Genomic DNA, 15,581 nt, shown 5'->3' on the forward strand with positions numbered 1-15,581 from the left:
CAGATGTGAGCCCCTCTCTGAGGTTCAAGATAACTTATTTATACAGGTTTCAGAGGAACAGCCGTGTTAGTCTGTATTCGCAAAAAGAAAAGGAGTACTTGTGGCACCTTAGAGACTAACCAGCTAAGCCAAAGCCAATTTAAAATAAGAGACAAAAGAAAGCAGAAACAGACTAATATACATACATATCTTATTTGCATACTAACGTTTACCAATCTCCTAGCTCAGTAGGAGCTCTAAGTTAATTAGTTTGAGGACCCATTGTCTCACACTCCTTAATGTTTCTCTTCCTGACAACTATATTTCAACAAACCCTTCAAGTAGCATTTCTTTAATGAATTATAATTTCAATATAATTCATTCTACTTTTACACAAGATTATTTTACTAACATAAAGAAGAGCTGATGGAAGGAATCTAGAGCATGATCAAATAAGTAATCAATAGTGTGTTTTTATACAGAAAACATAACTTCTGTGATACCTTTGTGCAGTAAGATGATGTTTGCCTGCAGTTTAATCTGCTCACTGCGTTAATGTTTGAGTTAACAAACTCTGCTTGCTATATTGGCATTTGGCTTTTCTTCCTAATTCAGAAAGTAACATGGGACAAGCATCACTAAAAAATGCTGTCCAGATTATCACTGGAGTCCTCCAAGAACACCGTGAGAATGGAGAGGTGGTTGAGTCGGCTTGCTCTGCCCTCTGGGTTCTGACACTTCAGGGTGAGTTTTCATACTTGCTATGCCTTATGCACAGCAGGGGTTAGTCTGACCAAATCACGCACAGCAGTTATTTAAGTAGTAATTAAAATGAATGTTGAAGAAGTGAATCCTCTATAAGTTACCTTGGCGCAATACAACCTGCTGTACTTTAGCTGGCAACATAGTTACCCTCCTAACTGAACCAGCACCCCCTAGTTCATCTCTTTCTGACAACCTCAGACGAAGTTTAATTTTGTAATAACTCTTAGCTAGGTTAAGTAAATACTGCTATCAGATACTACAGTGATGAGCACGGTTTAAGAACCTCTGTAGAATAGATTGTCACCTCTTAGTTGTCTTCTCTCACAACTAAAGAATCTCAGGTTTGTTACTCTCTTTCCAACGTAAAACCACCCAGTACAGTATTAGTGCTGTGAAGAGTATTACAAGGAAAGGTGTTTAACATGAATGTTGTCAGTGCCCTGGGAAGAACACAAGTTAAAAATAGAAGCATTATCTATGTATCACTATACCTGTACATTAAAAGGAACATCTTTGCAGTATGAGTCCGATACTAGTGCTCCTTCGGAATCACTTTATAGATGAAAACATCCTTGCAGCATTTTCATGCTACCCTTTCTCCATTTTCACCTCTACCATTCAATCCCCTTATTATGGCCACCATCTTTCTAGCCACTGCATTCTTTCCTCCCCAACCCCTACTAGTAGAGGATGTTGTTTTTGCAGCATTCCTACCCTCTGCTGATCTGGGGTGTAAAAGGGTGTAACCAGGAATTGAACCTGGAGCTTCACCTAGTAGATGGCTCATAACTGTCTCTGAGCCCCTGGACCAACTCACAATGCTCAGATATTCTATTAGTCTGTATTATAGTAAAATAGGCCTAACAGGGCTTACGTTTTAGTTTTGGTGCATGGTAAAGAAATCCTTGTAGAAGCTTGAGGCAGAAGCTGAAAGCACTGATGGATATTTCACTGGTTATTTTTGCAGGCTGCTTAACTGAAAACCAGTATGAACCAACAACTCTGCTTCTGTTGGATGCTCTTAGGATGAACCCAGAAAGACCAGTGCTGGTGAAGAATACGTGCTTGGCATTGGCAAGCCTCCTAAGGATATCTGGTAACAGTCCAGAAAGGTGTTTTTAACAATGGCAAGTGGGCATCAGAGGCAAACAACACTGTAAAGACCAAAGGTTCCCAGTGGGGTTGGGAGGGGCATCTGCCCTCCTGTATCAGTCCTCTCCTTTTGTCGGAGAAAAACATTCAACCTGTCAGAGAAAAACATTCACACAAGAAAACTGGATTAACCCCTCCTGCCCAAGAACAGAAGCATGAATGTCAGAGGGAACTGGTGGATCAGCAGAGGGAGGGGGACCCTGTTGTAAGCTCTCTCAGTGTTTAAAATACTTCCTTGTGTTGAGGTTGTTCTAGTGTGTAAAACTGATACAGCTCAAGGACGGTTAATGAAAAATGAACAAAGGGTATGTGGGACATAAAGAGAAGTTTTGTCCTGCAGGAAAGTGTCAGCTGCTTACACAGTCCTACACATTATCTGAAGGTGCTTCAGAATAGTCTTCCAAGGCAGGAAATCTGCCGCGGCCTAGTAGAACTTGTGTCCTTCTCTTTCAGAGTTATCTGCTTTCCGACTTATAGTAACAGATACAAAGGGCAGCGGAATAAGCCTGATCAAAGACTCCTATCACTTTCACTGTGATGATCCAGAAGTGGTGGAGAACATCTGTATGCTGATTAATGAGATGGTTCAGTATGGTAAGGTCTTGTTCTTTCGTGTCTTTGCACAGTCCTTTTTGTTCAGACAATGCATAAAATCATAACAGCAACCAAGAATAATTCTACACTGTCAGTGAGCACAGTAACTGGAAATTACTGCTTGCAGTCCCCAGCAAGACTACAATACTGTACAATAAGGTATCGCTCAGCTTCTGTGGTATGAAACCTGAAATATGTTTTCAGATTCAGGTTAGGAGCTGTTATGAAACTACTAATTGCACGTCTGCGGTTGCTTCTCCCCAGATCGTTCACCATGGAAGTGTAAATAGTAAAGCAGGAAAGGCAATACATTGCAGTTTGAATAAGAACATCTAGATCAGCATAGAGCCTTGTTTGTCTTATGAAAGACAGGAGAGAGGAAGGAAACAAAATTTCAGGTGTGGCCTGCCTCAGAAATAATGCACTGGGCTCATTTTTCTCCCACAAGAGTTAACATCTGACCCTTCCATTGAAACTGCTCTTGCCTACTAGTATTGCTTTGTGTGTGTGTACAGTTTTAACTAGACAGTAAGTTCCTCAGGGCAGAGACGTTCTCATGATGTGTTTAAACAGTACCCAGTGCAATGGGGCCCCAATCTTTGTCATAGCCTGTGCACTCTACTGCAGTGTGAGTAATTAATACACAGAGGTAGAGCTCCAGGCCTCTCAGTTTCTGTGCTTGCATATCAATTGTATTAACATGAATGCTCATTAGCAACTTATAGATGCTGAAGGAATTTTTCAATTGTCCCTTACTTGATTTACTTTAATTTCCATCTAACCTTATCCCACTCTTCCTCGTAGCAGTAATACTTTAATCATGCACCTGAGGTTACAATAAACTCAATGTTTGTTTCAAACTTCTTTAGGTCAGTCTTGTTTCCTAACATAAGGGCCTTTCCCTCCCCTAGCTCCTTTGGCCATTGTCAGGTGAGAGCTATGGAAGGTGAAATACTATTCCAAGCGTTATTACAGTAACTAAGATAGATTCCCCTGTTCCTTTTCATCAGATGACCTAGTGCTAGAGATGATCTCCCAGAACATGAAGGAGCTGCTGACTGAAATGAGAGTCAAGTTTACATCCAGTATGGTAGGTGGCGGTCACTGTGGTAACAAAGAGCATGCTCCGTCTATTTGTACAAATGGTTTTATTTCTTGGCTATGGCTTGCACAAACATCAACCATCTGGAGTAGTTTGTGGCATCCATCTTACCCAGAGGAAGATACAGTGCAGGAACTTGTGGGGGTAGGGGCTTCGTGTGGACTCAGTGTGCAGGGTATTTCGGAGGCATGGGGACTCAGAATATTTCTAAGTGTACTAAAAAAATAAGCAGGGGGAGCATAGTTTATCAAACTTCATGCTGAAAATCCTCTTAAATCGATTAAATATAAGTTTGACATTATTCCCACTTCATCCAGCATTAGCCTGCATATATTTTTTATTACATTTTTATACCAGAAATACAGGTTAAAGTATATAGGAACAAGACAGCTATATTACAAAGCAGAGAGGAATTTATTGATCTATTAAATAACCCTAAAAACCCAAGCCACTTAATTGTGTGGGCTTGCCCTCTCAGAGAATTATATTAAATTCATTAAACAGCAAAATAATTCCCACCTTTGTTTTTCCAACACTAGAGTGACCTACACTCTTAAACCACCAAGTTATTAACCTAGAGTACTTTGCCATCAAGCATGCAGCAGTTATTAAAAAAAAAAACCCAACCAAAACAGACAGTCAGAGCTTCCACCCTTACTCTTCTGTTAGTCATGAATTTAATTTGCTCACATTTCTCTTCCTCCAGAATGTTTGCCTCATAGGCCATAGTACAAAGTAATTACTTTCCACAATGTTTCTCTTGCTATCATTACCCTTTCCATTTCAAAACAAAACATTCCATATGTGAAATACCACTGAAAAAACAATAATGATTTTATTACAAACCCTAAGAGAGATCCTTCCCTCTCCCTTTTTCTCTTCCTCTAATCAAGGCTTTTTACATGCTAGATATTGCTCCGTGTACTTATATACATTGTGTAACATGACAATTATTGCTAAATATTTAGAGCAGATTCCTGATTACCTTTTAGCTTTTCTTTAGTTTTAGACAGTTTATGTAAATTTTATAGTCTTACGAGCCAATTCTGCAATCTTTGCTCACCATTGTAGTACAAAGGAATTACGGGTGAGAGTAAAGTTTCTGAATTCGGCCACACATTTGCTAAAAGTAAGTTATTGTAGACCCAAAAATGCAAATGAGATATACCGCCTGAACTCCTATAAAAGGACATTAAATACAGAATAGATTTTTGTACCATAGTTATTAATTGTATCTTTACACTGTAAAGTAAAAACCAGGATAAACTTGTATTTAACAGTTTTCACATTTCTCCCCAGGAGATAATTACCCTTGTGGATTCAGCACTTTTGAAACTGCAGAAGTAAGGTAAAAGTGAAGCTTTGAGTCCCATTTTGTGGGTATGTGTTAGCATACACTGTGTATGAAATTAGCGCTTTACTATTTGGCAAATTCAAAGCACCTTTTAGTTAAAGTAAGCATTTTATTTGTATTATCCCAGCTCTGTTTTGTTTAAAAAGAAGCAGTGGGATGCAGGGAACAAAATACCAGACTACACTCGGGCAGCACTTATGGCCCAGTTAATAAGGCATTTGCAGCGATACCAGCTATCAGCTGGTATCTGCCCCTGGGAAGTGACCCATACTTCAGGAACAACACGTTCTAATTTCTGCCTGAAGGACCATACTAGGGAAATAGTCTAAAGAGTTCCTATCCTTACTAACACTCATTTAGATCTATGAGAGTTACTAACTTTGGGAGCTTTGCTGGAAGTTGAACCAGCCCCCCGACCCCTCCACGATCAGGAGGCTACAAAGATGTCCATCAGCTGCCTTTGTCCTCGACCAAGAATGGCTCAGCCAAATGAGAGTATGAGCCTGGACCTGTCATAAACTTCCTGTCAGGGTGGTTAAGCACTGGAATAAACTGTCTAGGGAGGTCATGGAATCTCCATCATTGGAGATTTTTAAGAGCAGGTTAGACAAACACCTGTCAGGGATGGTCTAGATCAGTGCTACTCAAAGTGGTGGGGTCCGCGAGCCGTTGGCTGCCGGTCTGCGCGTACATTGGGGAAAAAAATTGCCGGTCCCCCACATAAGAGAGCTTGAGTAGCACTGGTCTAGAGAATACTTAGTACTGCCATGAGTGCAGGGGGCTGGACTAGATGACCTCTTGAGGTCCCTTCCAGTCCTATGAGTCTATAACAAAAGCTGTTCTATATATACAAGACTTGAAGTCTTCTGATTCAGGTAGAAATGCCTGATTCCTTCAGAAGTATTTTAAAAAGATTTTTCTCCCCAGAAGGAGATACTGCCTGTATTATACAGACATCATCTGCTTGAACATATTCCATTGTATTCTTTACAACAAACCGCTTTGACTACTGACTATGGAGAGTCTGACAGCAGTGTTATTTTGGGAACTTGCCTTACTTTGTGGATTTTTAAACTACATTTAATCTCTAACATACTCTCCTAAAAGATGAATAAAAATCATACTAAGGACTACAGTCTTGGAGTTAATGAGCTTTTGGTCCATGGATTATTCATTCGGAGCATAACAGCTTCTTCTCAGGATTAGCTCTACCTCAGCAGTTCATGAACAGACATATGATTCCTTGTAAAGAAATAGGAGTTTATTATGCATGTGTTTCACATGTCTGGGTGAATGAAACTTTTTACAAGACTCTCAGTAAAGTTTACTGCACTTTGACTGCTTTCTTCCCCTTGCAGTTGCAACATGTATATAGGTCCACTATCAGATTAGCTTAGGTGTTCTAGTCTATCTTTCACTTGCAATAGTCTCCTTTTCAACACGTACTCTTAGGTACTGCCAGTTTGTTCATAAAATCTTACGCTGCTCTGGGCAATCTGGCGTGCCACAGCTGCTCCTGTGTCAAACGGGATCATTCCCCTGTAATCGGAATAAATGCAGGAGCGGGGCAACAGGCTTCGCACACTTTGGTTCAATATTTCTAGCTGGTCACTTTCCAGTTTTTGGGACGCTACTAGTCTTTTGCTGTTAAATATCCTAATATTAACAGATGTGACATCAAAGGTATTTAGAGCCCAGTATCATCTCCTTCTTGTTATAAACCTAAATACATAGAGCTAGGAAGTGAGGCTCTAATTTATCTTCTCTTGCCAAAGCTGAGGGCACACAGTCTTTCAGCTGGGGCATCAACTTCTTTCATAGCACATGAAGTGTTTACAGAGCTCAGCTGGCTGAAAAATGTGGGTGCAACACTATCTACAGGAGGAGGGATGGAAAGCAGCAAAACATGCTGCCTCTAAGCAGCAGGATCCAGAGAGACAGAAGGTGTGTCAACACAAGACCAAGTGAGAAGAGATAATAACATACACTGTACTGGCAGAGAAAGGGAGCAGCATACAGAATATTTACCACACTAGTAACCTTTGCCCATGCTAGAAATGGTTGTAGAGGTTGTTAAAACTCTTGCCCTCTAGAGCAGGGGACTATTTATGCAGCATCCCCTTCCAAAAATAGCCATGAGCAAGGATACGAAGCAACCTCTTTTAAAGTACCCACGGTCAGTTTTTGATTGATTTTTCTCTGACTGATTCAAGGATAATACACTTGGCAAGAGGAGAAAGCCATCATACAACTTCATAGGAATCTAGTCACCATTGGAATCTGCACAGTAAATGCTGCACAGCAGAAAATGACAGGATTGAATCGTTGACGTTTTAGAATTTATTTTTCTACGGTTTAGGTTTGGCTTTGATAGCTGCTTCCCACTGCTTTTTCACTAGTGTGTATAGTCTCATAGCTGCCTGCGCATCCTGAATCTGGAAAACAATGAAACAAGCAGCAGGTTAAAGAAAGAAAGCAGAAGTTACTGTAGGATCATTGTTAATGGTAGTCACATCCTCTCACCCATTTTACTCCCCAAATAAAAGTAAACCTTTTTAATTTCACTTGCTGTTTCTCTTGATACTGAAATCATGTAAGAGAACACTTAATGTAGGTGATGGGCAATTTCCATAGGGTTAGTGTTCATGAAAATAGGTGATTAACGCTATTGGTATGAAGCAGGTAAGGACGGTACAAGCTTTCCTCAGACTGGTATTGGACATTGATATGCTGAGTAAAGATTACCAAATCTCTTGGGTACAGAGATGACAATGAGGGTATACTTCTACTAGGGTTCCAGAGCCTGAAGCCCAAGGCACCGTTGATCCACCCATAAATACATTTCCCCCACGGGTTTACATACTGAACAGTGCTCCGATGTCTGCACTTTCACATTCAGCAGTTTCTCACAAAGCAGTTTCAGAGATGGACGTCCACTCTAGAGGCAAAAACAAGAGAATCACATGTTTGTTCTGCCAACAGCTAAATTGAATATCATCTACTCCGTTGCATGAAGGACACAATTACTCAAGCTAAATCCTGCAGTAATTTAAAAAAAAAATTTAGGATGGAAGGTTTTAGTTTAAGAATACCCATTAAACCACAGTGTGTCTAAGTTTCTACAAATGAATTGGTGAGACAGATGCCGTTTATCAGATCACTGAAGGATCTATTCAAACCTCCACTTTTGTAAATCCCTTCAGCATTGTAAGAATGACATACACAGTGATATCACTTACAGCAGCTCATCTGACTATAGCCTCATCAACCATGGCTTTTTAAAGCTTTTAGCGATAGGGAGAAAGGAAAAAATTAGGTGTCTTGTTTTGAAATTTAAAATATGACCTGTCACTTCAAAGGTAAACCTTTGGATCTTGCTTGACAGATATTTCCAGGCAGAAACGCGACTTTTATATTACTTATGAAGCTGCTCCTATTAACAATATCACAAAATAGAAGAACCCACCATTTTCTATATATAGATCAATATTGTCCTATTTGACTGCCCAGAAAGATGATAGAAAGACCCACTTCCCTGTTTTGGGTTTCAGGAAATGGGAAAGCCACTGAATTTGCTGTGCATGGTAATCTTGATTGGCAGTAAGTTCCTTAGTACTTTAGATATTCCAAACACTGTATAATAGGCTTAGCAGAATTCAATTAAAAAAAAATTTAACAATAAAAATCAATGTTTATTTTAAGCTTTTTAAAAATTTGTATAAATTTAAATTTTCACAGTTGCAGGAAATTATGGCAGATCAGACAATTATTTAATAACCGTAGATGTTGAGATTCAAAAAAGTTAAAGCTTTATAACCATTAAAACACAAATTGTCAACATCACATGTCAAAATATACAAAGTAAATATCCTTAAATCAAACTCTAAAGTTCTTAAACAGCATTTTTCTTCCTTTGCTTATCTGTACATTTCAATTATTGATGGAAATATTTCTTCAGTTTGTCTGTACAGTGAAATCGAAGTTTACCGCTATTTACTGAAAAAAATCTATCCTTCCAAGTCTATGTCAAAATACATTAAACTAGCTAATCTTCATAAATGGCAGTGCGTCAGATACCCTCATTTTACATAAAGACAATTCAAGCAGAGAGGGGAAAGGGCTTGCCTAAGCTCGTACAAAGAGTCAGTGGCGGAACAAGGACTGGAGATTGAATGTGCAGTGGGGAATCATTCCTCTAGATTAGTAGTTCTCAAACTTTTGTACAGGTGACCTCTTTCACATAGCAAGCTCCTGAGTGTGAAACCTCCCTTATAAATTAAAAATAAATTCTGGAGGCAAAGCAGGGTTTGGGGTGGAGGCTGACAGCTTGCAACCCCCCATGTAATAACCTCGCGACCCCCTTAGGGGTCCCCTGCTCTAGATCTTGTTGCCTTGCACTAGCACTAAATGTTAGTGAATCAAGATACTATTTTCTGCAAGTTTCTTACTTTGACTTCCTTTCTGAAAGGTTTGTATCTTTGTGTGTCCCGAATTTTCTTTTTAGGATGATCAAGAAACAGGATCTGAAAGAAAAATATTTCCCCTGTAAAGAATGCAGTAGCAGGATACTTTATACAGCTGAGTGCACCACTCCCATCGATTCAAAGGACAGTTCACAACGCGAACAAGTAAGACTGCCGGTGTTTGGACATCCTCAGTATCCAAGAATGAGAGCCCCAACCAATTTGCATAACGTGGCTCAGATGGGAGCCATCTTCGGGAGGTGCTGCCTGTGGAGCTTGTATGCCCCAGCACAGAATACTCCAATCTGATGCAAGTGGCCGTGTGTCTCTGTATTAATGAGGCCACGGGCCTCACCGTAGAACTTCATAGACTGTGCTTTGGCCTTCCCTGAATATGCAAATAACTTGATCAACGTGCTGATTCCTAGACTAGAAGGCAATGTTAAAACTACATAAAATGTGCCATGAGAGCTTTAATGTCCCTAAAGAGCAGATAAAAACAGACAATCCTAAGGTTTCATCTGAAAGACTCAGTCATTGTATAGTTGAATAATGCTGTACTTTAACCTACTCTGGAATTACAAAGACCAAATGGACCCAGCTACAATCTGAACCTATGGTTCCAGAGAGCGGAGGTGTTTTAACCTAATGCTTCAGCTAACATTCTGGGGTGACAAGTCAGTCACTGAAGACAATGGCTTCAAAGCAGTAAATATCTAACTACGTACCTTTAAGTCATTGTGGACAGCATGCCCAACTAAAATCCTTCCTCTTAAGATGTCAGCCACCTCCTTCTGAACACTTTTAAACTCTGCTCCTAAAAATTCAACACATTTTCAGTAAGAGACAAAACAAAGCACAAGTTGTGAGACAGCATTAGGAAGTGAAGTATTTTATGTGGTAGTCACTTCCTTGGGACCCAAGGTACTGGAGAATGCAGAATTCTTGTACACAGTAACCCCCAGCTTGCTCATAACTACAGACTTGAAGATGGCAGAACAGGCACACACATGAACAGAAGTAGCAATCAACTGAGAAACAGACTTCTACTTATTGGCCTAAGACCACCCTTGCATTTTTGTAGGCAATGGTTACAGAAGTTACACTCTACTGGGGCAATAATGATCACTCTGCAAGAAAGTGTCTCCACAGAATGTATTTTATTCATGATCTATTGTAGAGTTACCTTTCATTTAGATATTTTAGGGTGTGCTGAGATTGCGATTGTTTTATTTTTATTAATAGAACTAAACAGGCCCCAAAATAGCTTAGCACTAACTCAGTCAGGGATGTTTCTGTGGTGCTCAACTGGATCTCTCTCTCTTAAGGAATGTGCTAGGAAAGATCTCTTACCTTTCTTTATGTCCTTGGGCCGTATGCCGCTAACAGCTGTCCTGTAATCGGTCACTTTTTCTGTAGGCTTGACATATTTGTCATAAATACACTTTCCAAACTGGTTCACAATGGATACACGAGCCAGTATGCTGTCTTCACCCTGGGGCCCCACTCCCACCATCTCACAGTCCATGGCTACAGCTTTTGTCAGCCTAGAAGAGGATACCAGAGTTAGAAAGCCTTTGCTGTGATCATATACTTTTAACTTCTAGATGTACAAGTTAGCCACCAGTTAAAACAAATGGGGCACTTAACATCTCAGAGTAGTTTCAGTCTGTTTACAGACTCAGGAAGACATCAGTTTACGCTCTATTATGTTTGGAAGCCACAATGGTAAGAAAGAGAAAATATTTGACACTTCTATATATATACAGTATATAGAAATTTTACGTTAGAAATAAAACCTACCCCGCAAAAGCCTTTTCTTTAACCAGCACCTGTTCCACAGACAGCTCTGATTTGCCTTCTTCAATTCCCATATTTCTTCTAGCAACTTTTGCTGCTTCAGGTCCTATTGCTGCTTCAATATCCTCTGGATCTACACCATCAAACCAGATGTCAACCCTGCCAGGCAAAGACAAAATTACACTGTAACACTGTTAAAAAATGTACTGTCTAAAAGGCCGTTTTATCTTTGAAAGTTTGGCTAAGCCTGATGTTTATAAAAGCAAGGACTCAACTAATTAGTCTAAATCAGTGCCAACTAGTGCAACAGTCAGATGCTGTAGACCATGTAGTTTTACTCAAATATCAGAGGACTTGGGTTAGTCGGTCCCATATGGCTAGCCTGGAGAGCGTGGAATTATTTTTACTGTAATCTTATACTGTGTTCTTCAGGATACATGTTATAAGCTTAGAAGTATCTCTGTCTGAACTTCTGTCCAGCCACACACCCAATCTATTCCCCTGTCCATTCTGCCCCTTCAGGTACCAGTGATTCCTTAGTTCCCAGGTCTAAATCTGCTAGTCACCAGGTGCTCTTCCACCCGTCTTTTGCTCTCCTTCAGCATTTCAGTGGAGCTCTTTCAAGATTGCAGGTTTTCTTTTTTCATTCGTGTCCAGGGCCGAGATTTGTGGATTTCTTTTCCCTAAACCTTTTAATTTATAATAGCTTGGGATGTTTGTATGAAAAGGCACCTCCAAAACAGGGTTATGGTACAGAAATCTGTCCGTTCTGGTGGGAAGGGAAGAGAAACATCATATACTGTAATAGATGAGATGCAGGTTTCATTTTCAACCCATGTCTCTTATTCCCTGGGTGGCTAAAGTAGGAAGTGCTATTAAGGCAAAGCGCAAAATATCTTGCATTGCCAAATAGCTGCCTCCTCTGGCCATTAAGCAATGGTCCTAACACCCTTCCAGGCAGTGGCCCCCAAACTTTCTACCTCATGCCCCCACCCCATGTCTGTGCCCCTGCCCCAGAGCTGGGGCTCTGGCTCCGGGAGGGGTGGGAATGCAGACAGGGGCAACAGGGCTGAGGCCACAGTTGAGCGCAGGGCAGGAGCAGAGCTGGGTCGCGTTCCCTCCCTGTTCCCCATGGGGGCTGGCCCGGGCTGCAGTTGTGGACCCCAATATGGTATGTGTGCGCCCCACAGTTTGAGAAGCTCTACTCTAAGGGGAACCATGTAGAGTCCATGAAGATAGCAGCAGTAACTTACAGCCTGTACAGTAGGGAAGAGGTGAAATTTTAAGGGGAGGTGGTATAAGGAACAAAGAAGTCCTCCTTTGACAAAAAGCACAGCGTTGCATCACTGTCTAATGTTAATCAACTGCAATTAGAATAGTTACAGCCACCTACATATGTAAACATTAGGCCTGAAATACTCACTCTGCTCGCGGCTGCTCTGTGTGCTCTTCAGCTTTCCTCCTCTTATGTTTTATGTCACCTTGTTCCTTCTCAATATTGCCATTTTTTCTTTTCTTGTGTTTCTTTCTGTTTCCCTTGCCATCACTCAAATTCTTGTCAGGTGCAGTTCTCTCCGATTTCGGGGTAGCCAAAGGAACACAAACTTTGGCAGGATCACTGTCCATCTTGTTCACAGATTTGAATTTTCCCATATTCCCACCTCCATTTAGGGCTGGAATTCCTTTGACATTTCCCTTTTTGGTTGTGTGCTTCTTGGAATATGTTTGGGATACAGGAAGGGACTTATCCAAACTGGCAGCCTTTTGTTTCAGCAGCTAATGTGACCCAAAGAAACCCCACACAATTTACTGTAGCTTTAAACTTTGAAGTTTCCCAACCCAACCCACCAACACCACATTTACTTTCTCGCTTGTGAATTTAGTACTCAATTTCCGTGCATTTCCAACCCTGGAGTTGGAAGTTCTACATATACCTACAATACAAGTACACATGTAGGCAACAGCAATGCAAGATTCCCCCATACTGAGCCCCACCATTTCAAGGGGTGAAAGAATAGTTCATTCTCCATGGTCCATTAAGTCATTGATCTCTCTGCTGAGATTAGTGAGAAATGGGCCAATAAATGCCAGCAATTTTAGCGATGAGGACACCTATCTATTAAGAACTGAACAAGTTTTTCTTGTACAATGAAAACTGCAGTTTTCAGTCAATTTCACAGTGAATCTTTAAGTCTCCTTACACACTCCTTTTCCTCAATCGTACCTACAATAGTTTAATACCGATAACCATACTATTATAATTCTCAAATCAGGCCAGAAGGAAAGAGGTTGTGAAATTTACTAGTTTCCTATGGACCAAGGGATACTTATTTCCACTTCTGGATAATTCCCTAATTTGACTACTGAACCCGCAAAGCATTTCTTGTTTCAAGAGTTCACAGCAAACTTTATTTGCATAAAACATGCTGTGACCTTAGCCAAAACACCCCCTGGACATGTCATGTCTTTATGTACAGTACCTAAGTCTGCACTTCAAAAGAAAGAGGATACACTGAACTAACACCTGTGGGGATCTCAAACACTTAATCCCCCTTGCAGATTTTCACTAGAACTTAACTGTTTATGGGTTACCCCACTGGGGCCTGGTACTAAACTCTTGGATGTCACTGACCTCTTGCAGAGTCTTCCAGTTAGAGGAGAACTCCTGAGGAACTTTTGGGGGCAGCACCCCCAGAACTTTGGTGTCCTTTTGTTTTTTCTTTCCCACCTGCTTGACTTTGTTTTTCCACAATATTTTTTTCTTGTTGTTCTTCCTGTGCTGTTGTTTTAGATTCTCAGGGTTAGCGGTGGGGATGCTTATTGAAGCTTTTGACTCTTTGGTCTTTATTTTAGCCATTCTGTCATCAGAAAACAATCACACTTTGAAAGCAACATCCATTTCTGTCAACAAGATGCATAAATCCTACGTTATAGGAATATATATCCATTCATTTATTTGCCACACCGGCTAATGCTTACAAAAGGTATTGGTGAGCTAAGCCTGGATGCAGACACTCTCTGGTTATCCACAGAAGAGACACAGCATGGGCTTCGCACTCAGCCTGCAGGGAAGCGTTTACAGAACTACACAGCAAGTGACAGTTTGCTTTGCATCCCCCTAGACAGCAAAACCTGGATAACCACCCTCTGGATTTCCAGTATGGTTGATGTGGGATCACTTCCCTGTGGTTTCCATACAGATAAGCCTTCTATTAAACTTCTCCCTCTCCCCCACCCCATAGCCAGGGCTTGCTAGCCCCTGAGGACCAGGCCAACCCCATCCACAGACCCCTGTCACCCCCCACCCCAAGGAGCGCCCATCCCCCGCCCGCGCAGAGCCGCCTGCCAGCGCAGGGGTGGGCGCGACCCACTCACTCACTCACTCACCGCCTCACCGCCCGCTTGCGCTGCAGCGCCGGGAACCCGGCACACGTGCGCAGTCAGCGCCCCTCGGCTCCCAGCGCCGCCCGGAAACCGCTGCGAACGGCCGCCGGCGGGAAACACGCACCGCGCCGCCTCGGGCCCCCGCGGGACGGGGACACGGGGCTGCAGAGCGCACTGGGGAATGGTACTGGCGGTGTGGGGGTTGGGGGGATCGCCGTTGGGGTGCGCCGGGGTCTGGGGACTGTTAATGGGGGTGCACTGGGGGATGTGGGGATCGCCGTTGGGGTGCTCCGGGGTCTGGGGACTGTTAATGGGGGTGCACTGGGGGATGCGGGGATCGCCGTTGGGGTGCGCCGGGGTTTGGGGACTGTTAATGGGGGTGCACTGGGGGATGTGGGGATCGCCGTTGGGGTGCGCCGGGGTCTGGGGACTGTTAATGGGGGTGCACTGGGGGATGTGGGGATCGCCGTTGGGGTGCGCCGGGGTCTGGGGACTGTTAATGGGGGTGCACTGGGGGATGCGGGGATCGCCGTTGGGGTGCGCCGGAGTTTGGGGACTGTTAATGGGGGTGCACTGGGGATGTGGGGATCGCCGTTGGGGTGCTCCGGGGTCTGGGGACTGTTAATGGGGGTGCACTGGGGGATGTGGGGATCGCCGTTGGGGTGCGCCGGGGTCTGGGGACTGTTAATGGGGGTGCACTGGGGGATGCGGGGATCGCCGTTGGGGTGCGCCGGGGTCTGGGGACTGTTAATGGGGGTGCACTGGGGGATGTGGGGATCGCCGTTGGGGTGCGCCGGGGTCTGGGGACTGTTAATGGGGGTGCACTGGGGGATGCGGGGATCGCCGTTGGGGTGCGCCGGGGTTTGGGGACTGTTAATGGGGGCGCACTGGGGGATGTGGGGATCGCCGTTGGGGTGCGCCGGGGTCTGGGGACTGTTAATGGGGGTGCACTGGGGATGCGGGGATCGCCGTTGGGGTGCGCCGGGGT

At 42.9% G+C, this 15,581-nt stretch overlaps 2 protein-coding genes across 16 annotated transcripts in view; one reads left to right on the forward strand and one right to left on the reverse strand.

The window, feature by feature from the left end:
- STKLD1 (serine/threonine kinase like domain containing 1) overlaps positions 1–9,929 on the forward strand; it is a 36,149-nt gene extending 26,220 nt beyond the window's left edge. For 7 of the 10 annotated variants that reach the window (XM_048823354.2, XM_048823353.2, XM_048823352.2 and 4 more), the window contains 6 exons: positions 595–723; positions 1,712–1,840; positions 2,350–2,490; positions 3,501–3,580; positions 4,892–4,940; positions 9,451–9,929. In XM_048823354.2, coding sequence (XP_048679311.1) covers positions 595–723; positions 1,712–1,840; positions 2,350–2,490; positions 3,501–3,580; positions 4,892–4,939 — 527 coding nt within the window. In that variant the 3' untranslated portion in view covers position 4,940; positions 9,451–9,929. Of the gene's footprint in view, positions 1–594; positions 724–1,711; positions 1,841–2,349; positions 2,491–3,500; positions 3,581–4,891; positions 4,941–5,873; positions 6,248–7,159; positions 7,220–9,450 lie in introns of those variants that run through there. The other 3 variants (XM_048823347.2, XM_048823348.2, XM_075120617.1) reach the window with 3 other exon arrangements.
- Positions 7,272–14,690, reverse strand: REXO4 (REX4 homolog, 3'-5' exonuclease). 6 transcript variants are annotated; one of them, XM_048823357.2, is made up of 9 exons: positions 14,597–14,690; positions 13,842–14,067; positions 12,633–12,985; positions 11,213–11,368; positions 10,763–10,956; positions 10,138–10,226; positions 9,395–9,469; positions 7,810–7,884; positions 7,272–7,381 (listed from the first exon to the last, which is right to left on the reverse strand). In XM_048823357.2, the coding sequence occupies exons 2-9, from the start codon at positions 14,064–14,066 to the stop codon at positions 7,295–7,297; spliced, it is 1,254 nt and encodes a 417-aa protein (XP_048679314.2). In that variant the 5' UTR covers position 14,067; positions 14,597–14,690; the 3' UTR covers positions 7,272–7,294. The 6 variants fall into 6 exon arrangements, with proteins under 6 accessions (XP_048679314.2, XP_048679318.2, XP_048679313.2 ...); XM_048823361.2 differs by having other exon boundaries at positions 14,605–14,679; XM_048823356.2 differs by having other exon boundaries at positions 13,842–14,110; positions 14,597–14,678.
- Between the last annotated feature and the right edge of the window lie 891 nt (positions 14,691–15,581).

This window comes from Caretta caretta, chromosome 16 (genome assembly GCF_965140235.1).
Source record: "Caretta caretta isolate rCarCar2 chromosome 16, rCarCar1.hap1, whole genome shotgun sequence".
Lineage (NCBI taxonomy): Eukaryota > Metazoa > Chordata > Testudines > Cheloniidae > Caretta > Caretta caretta.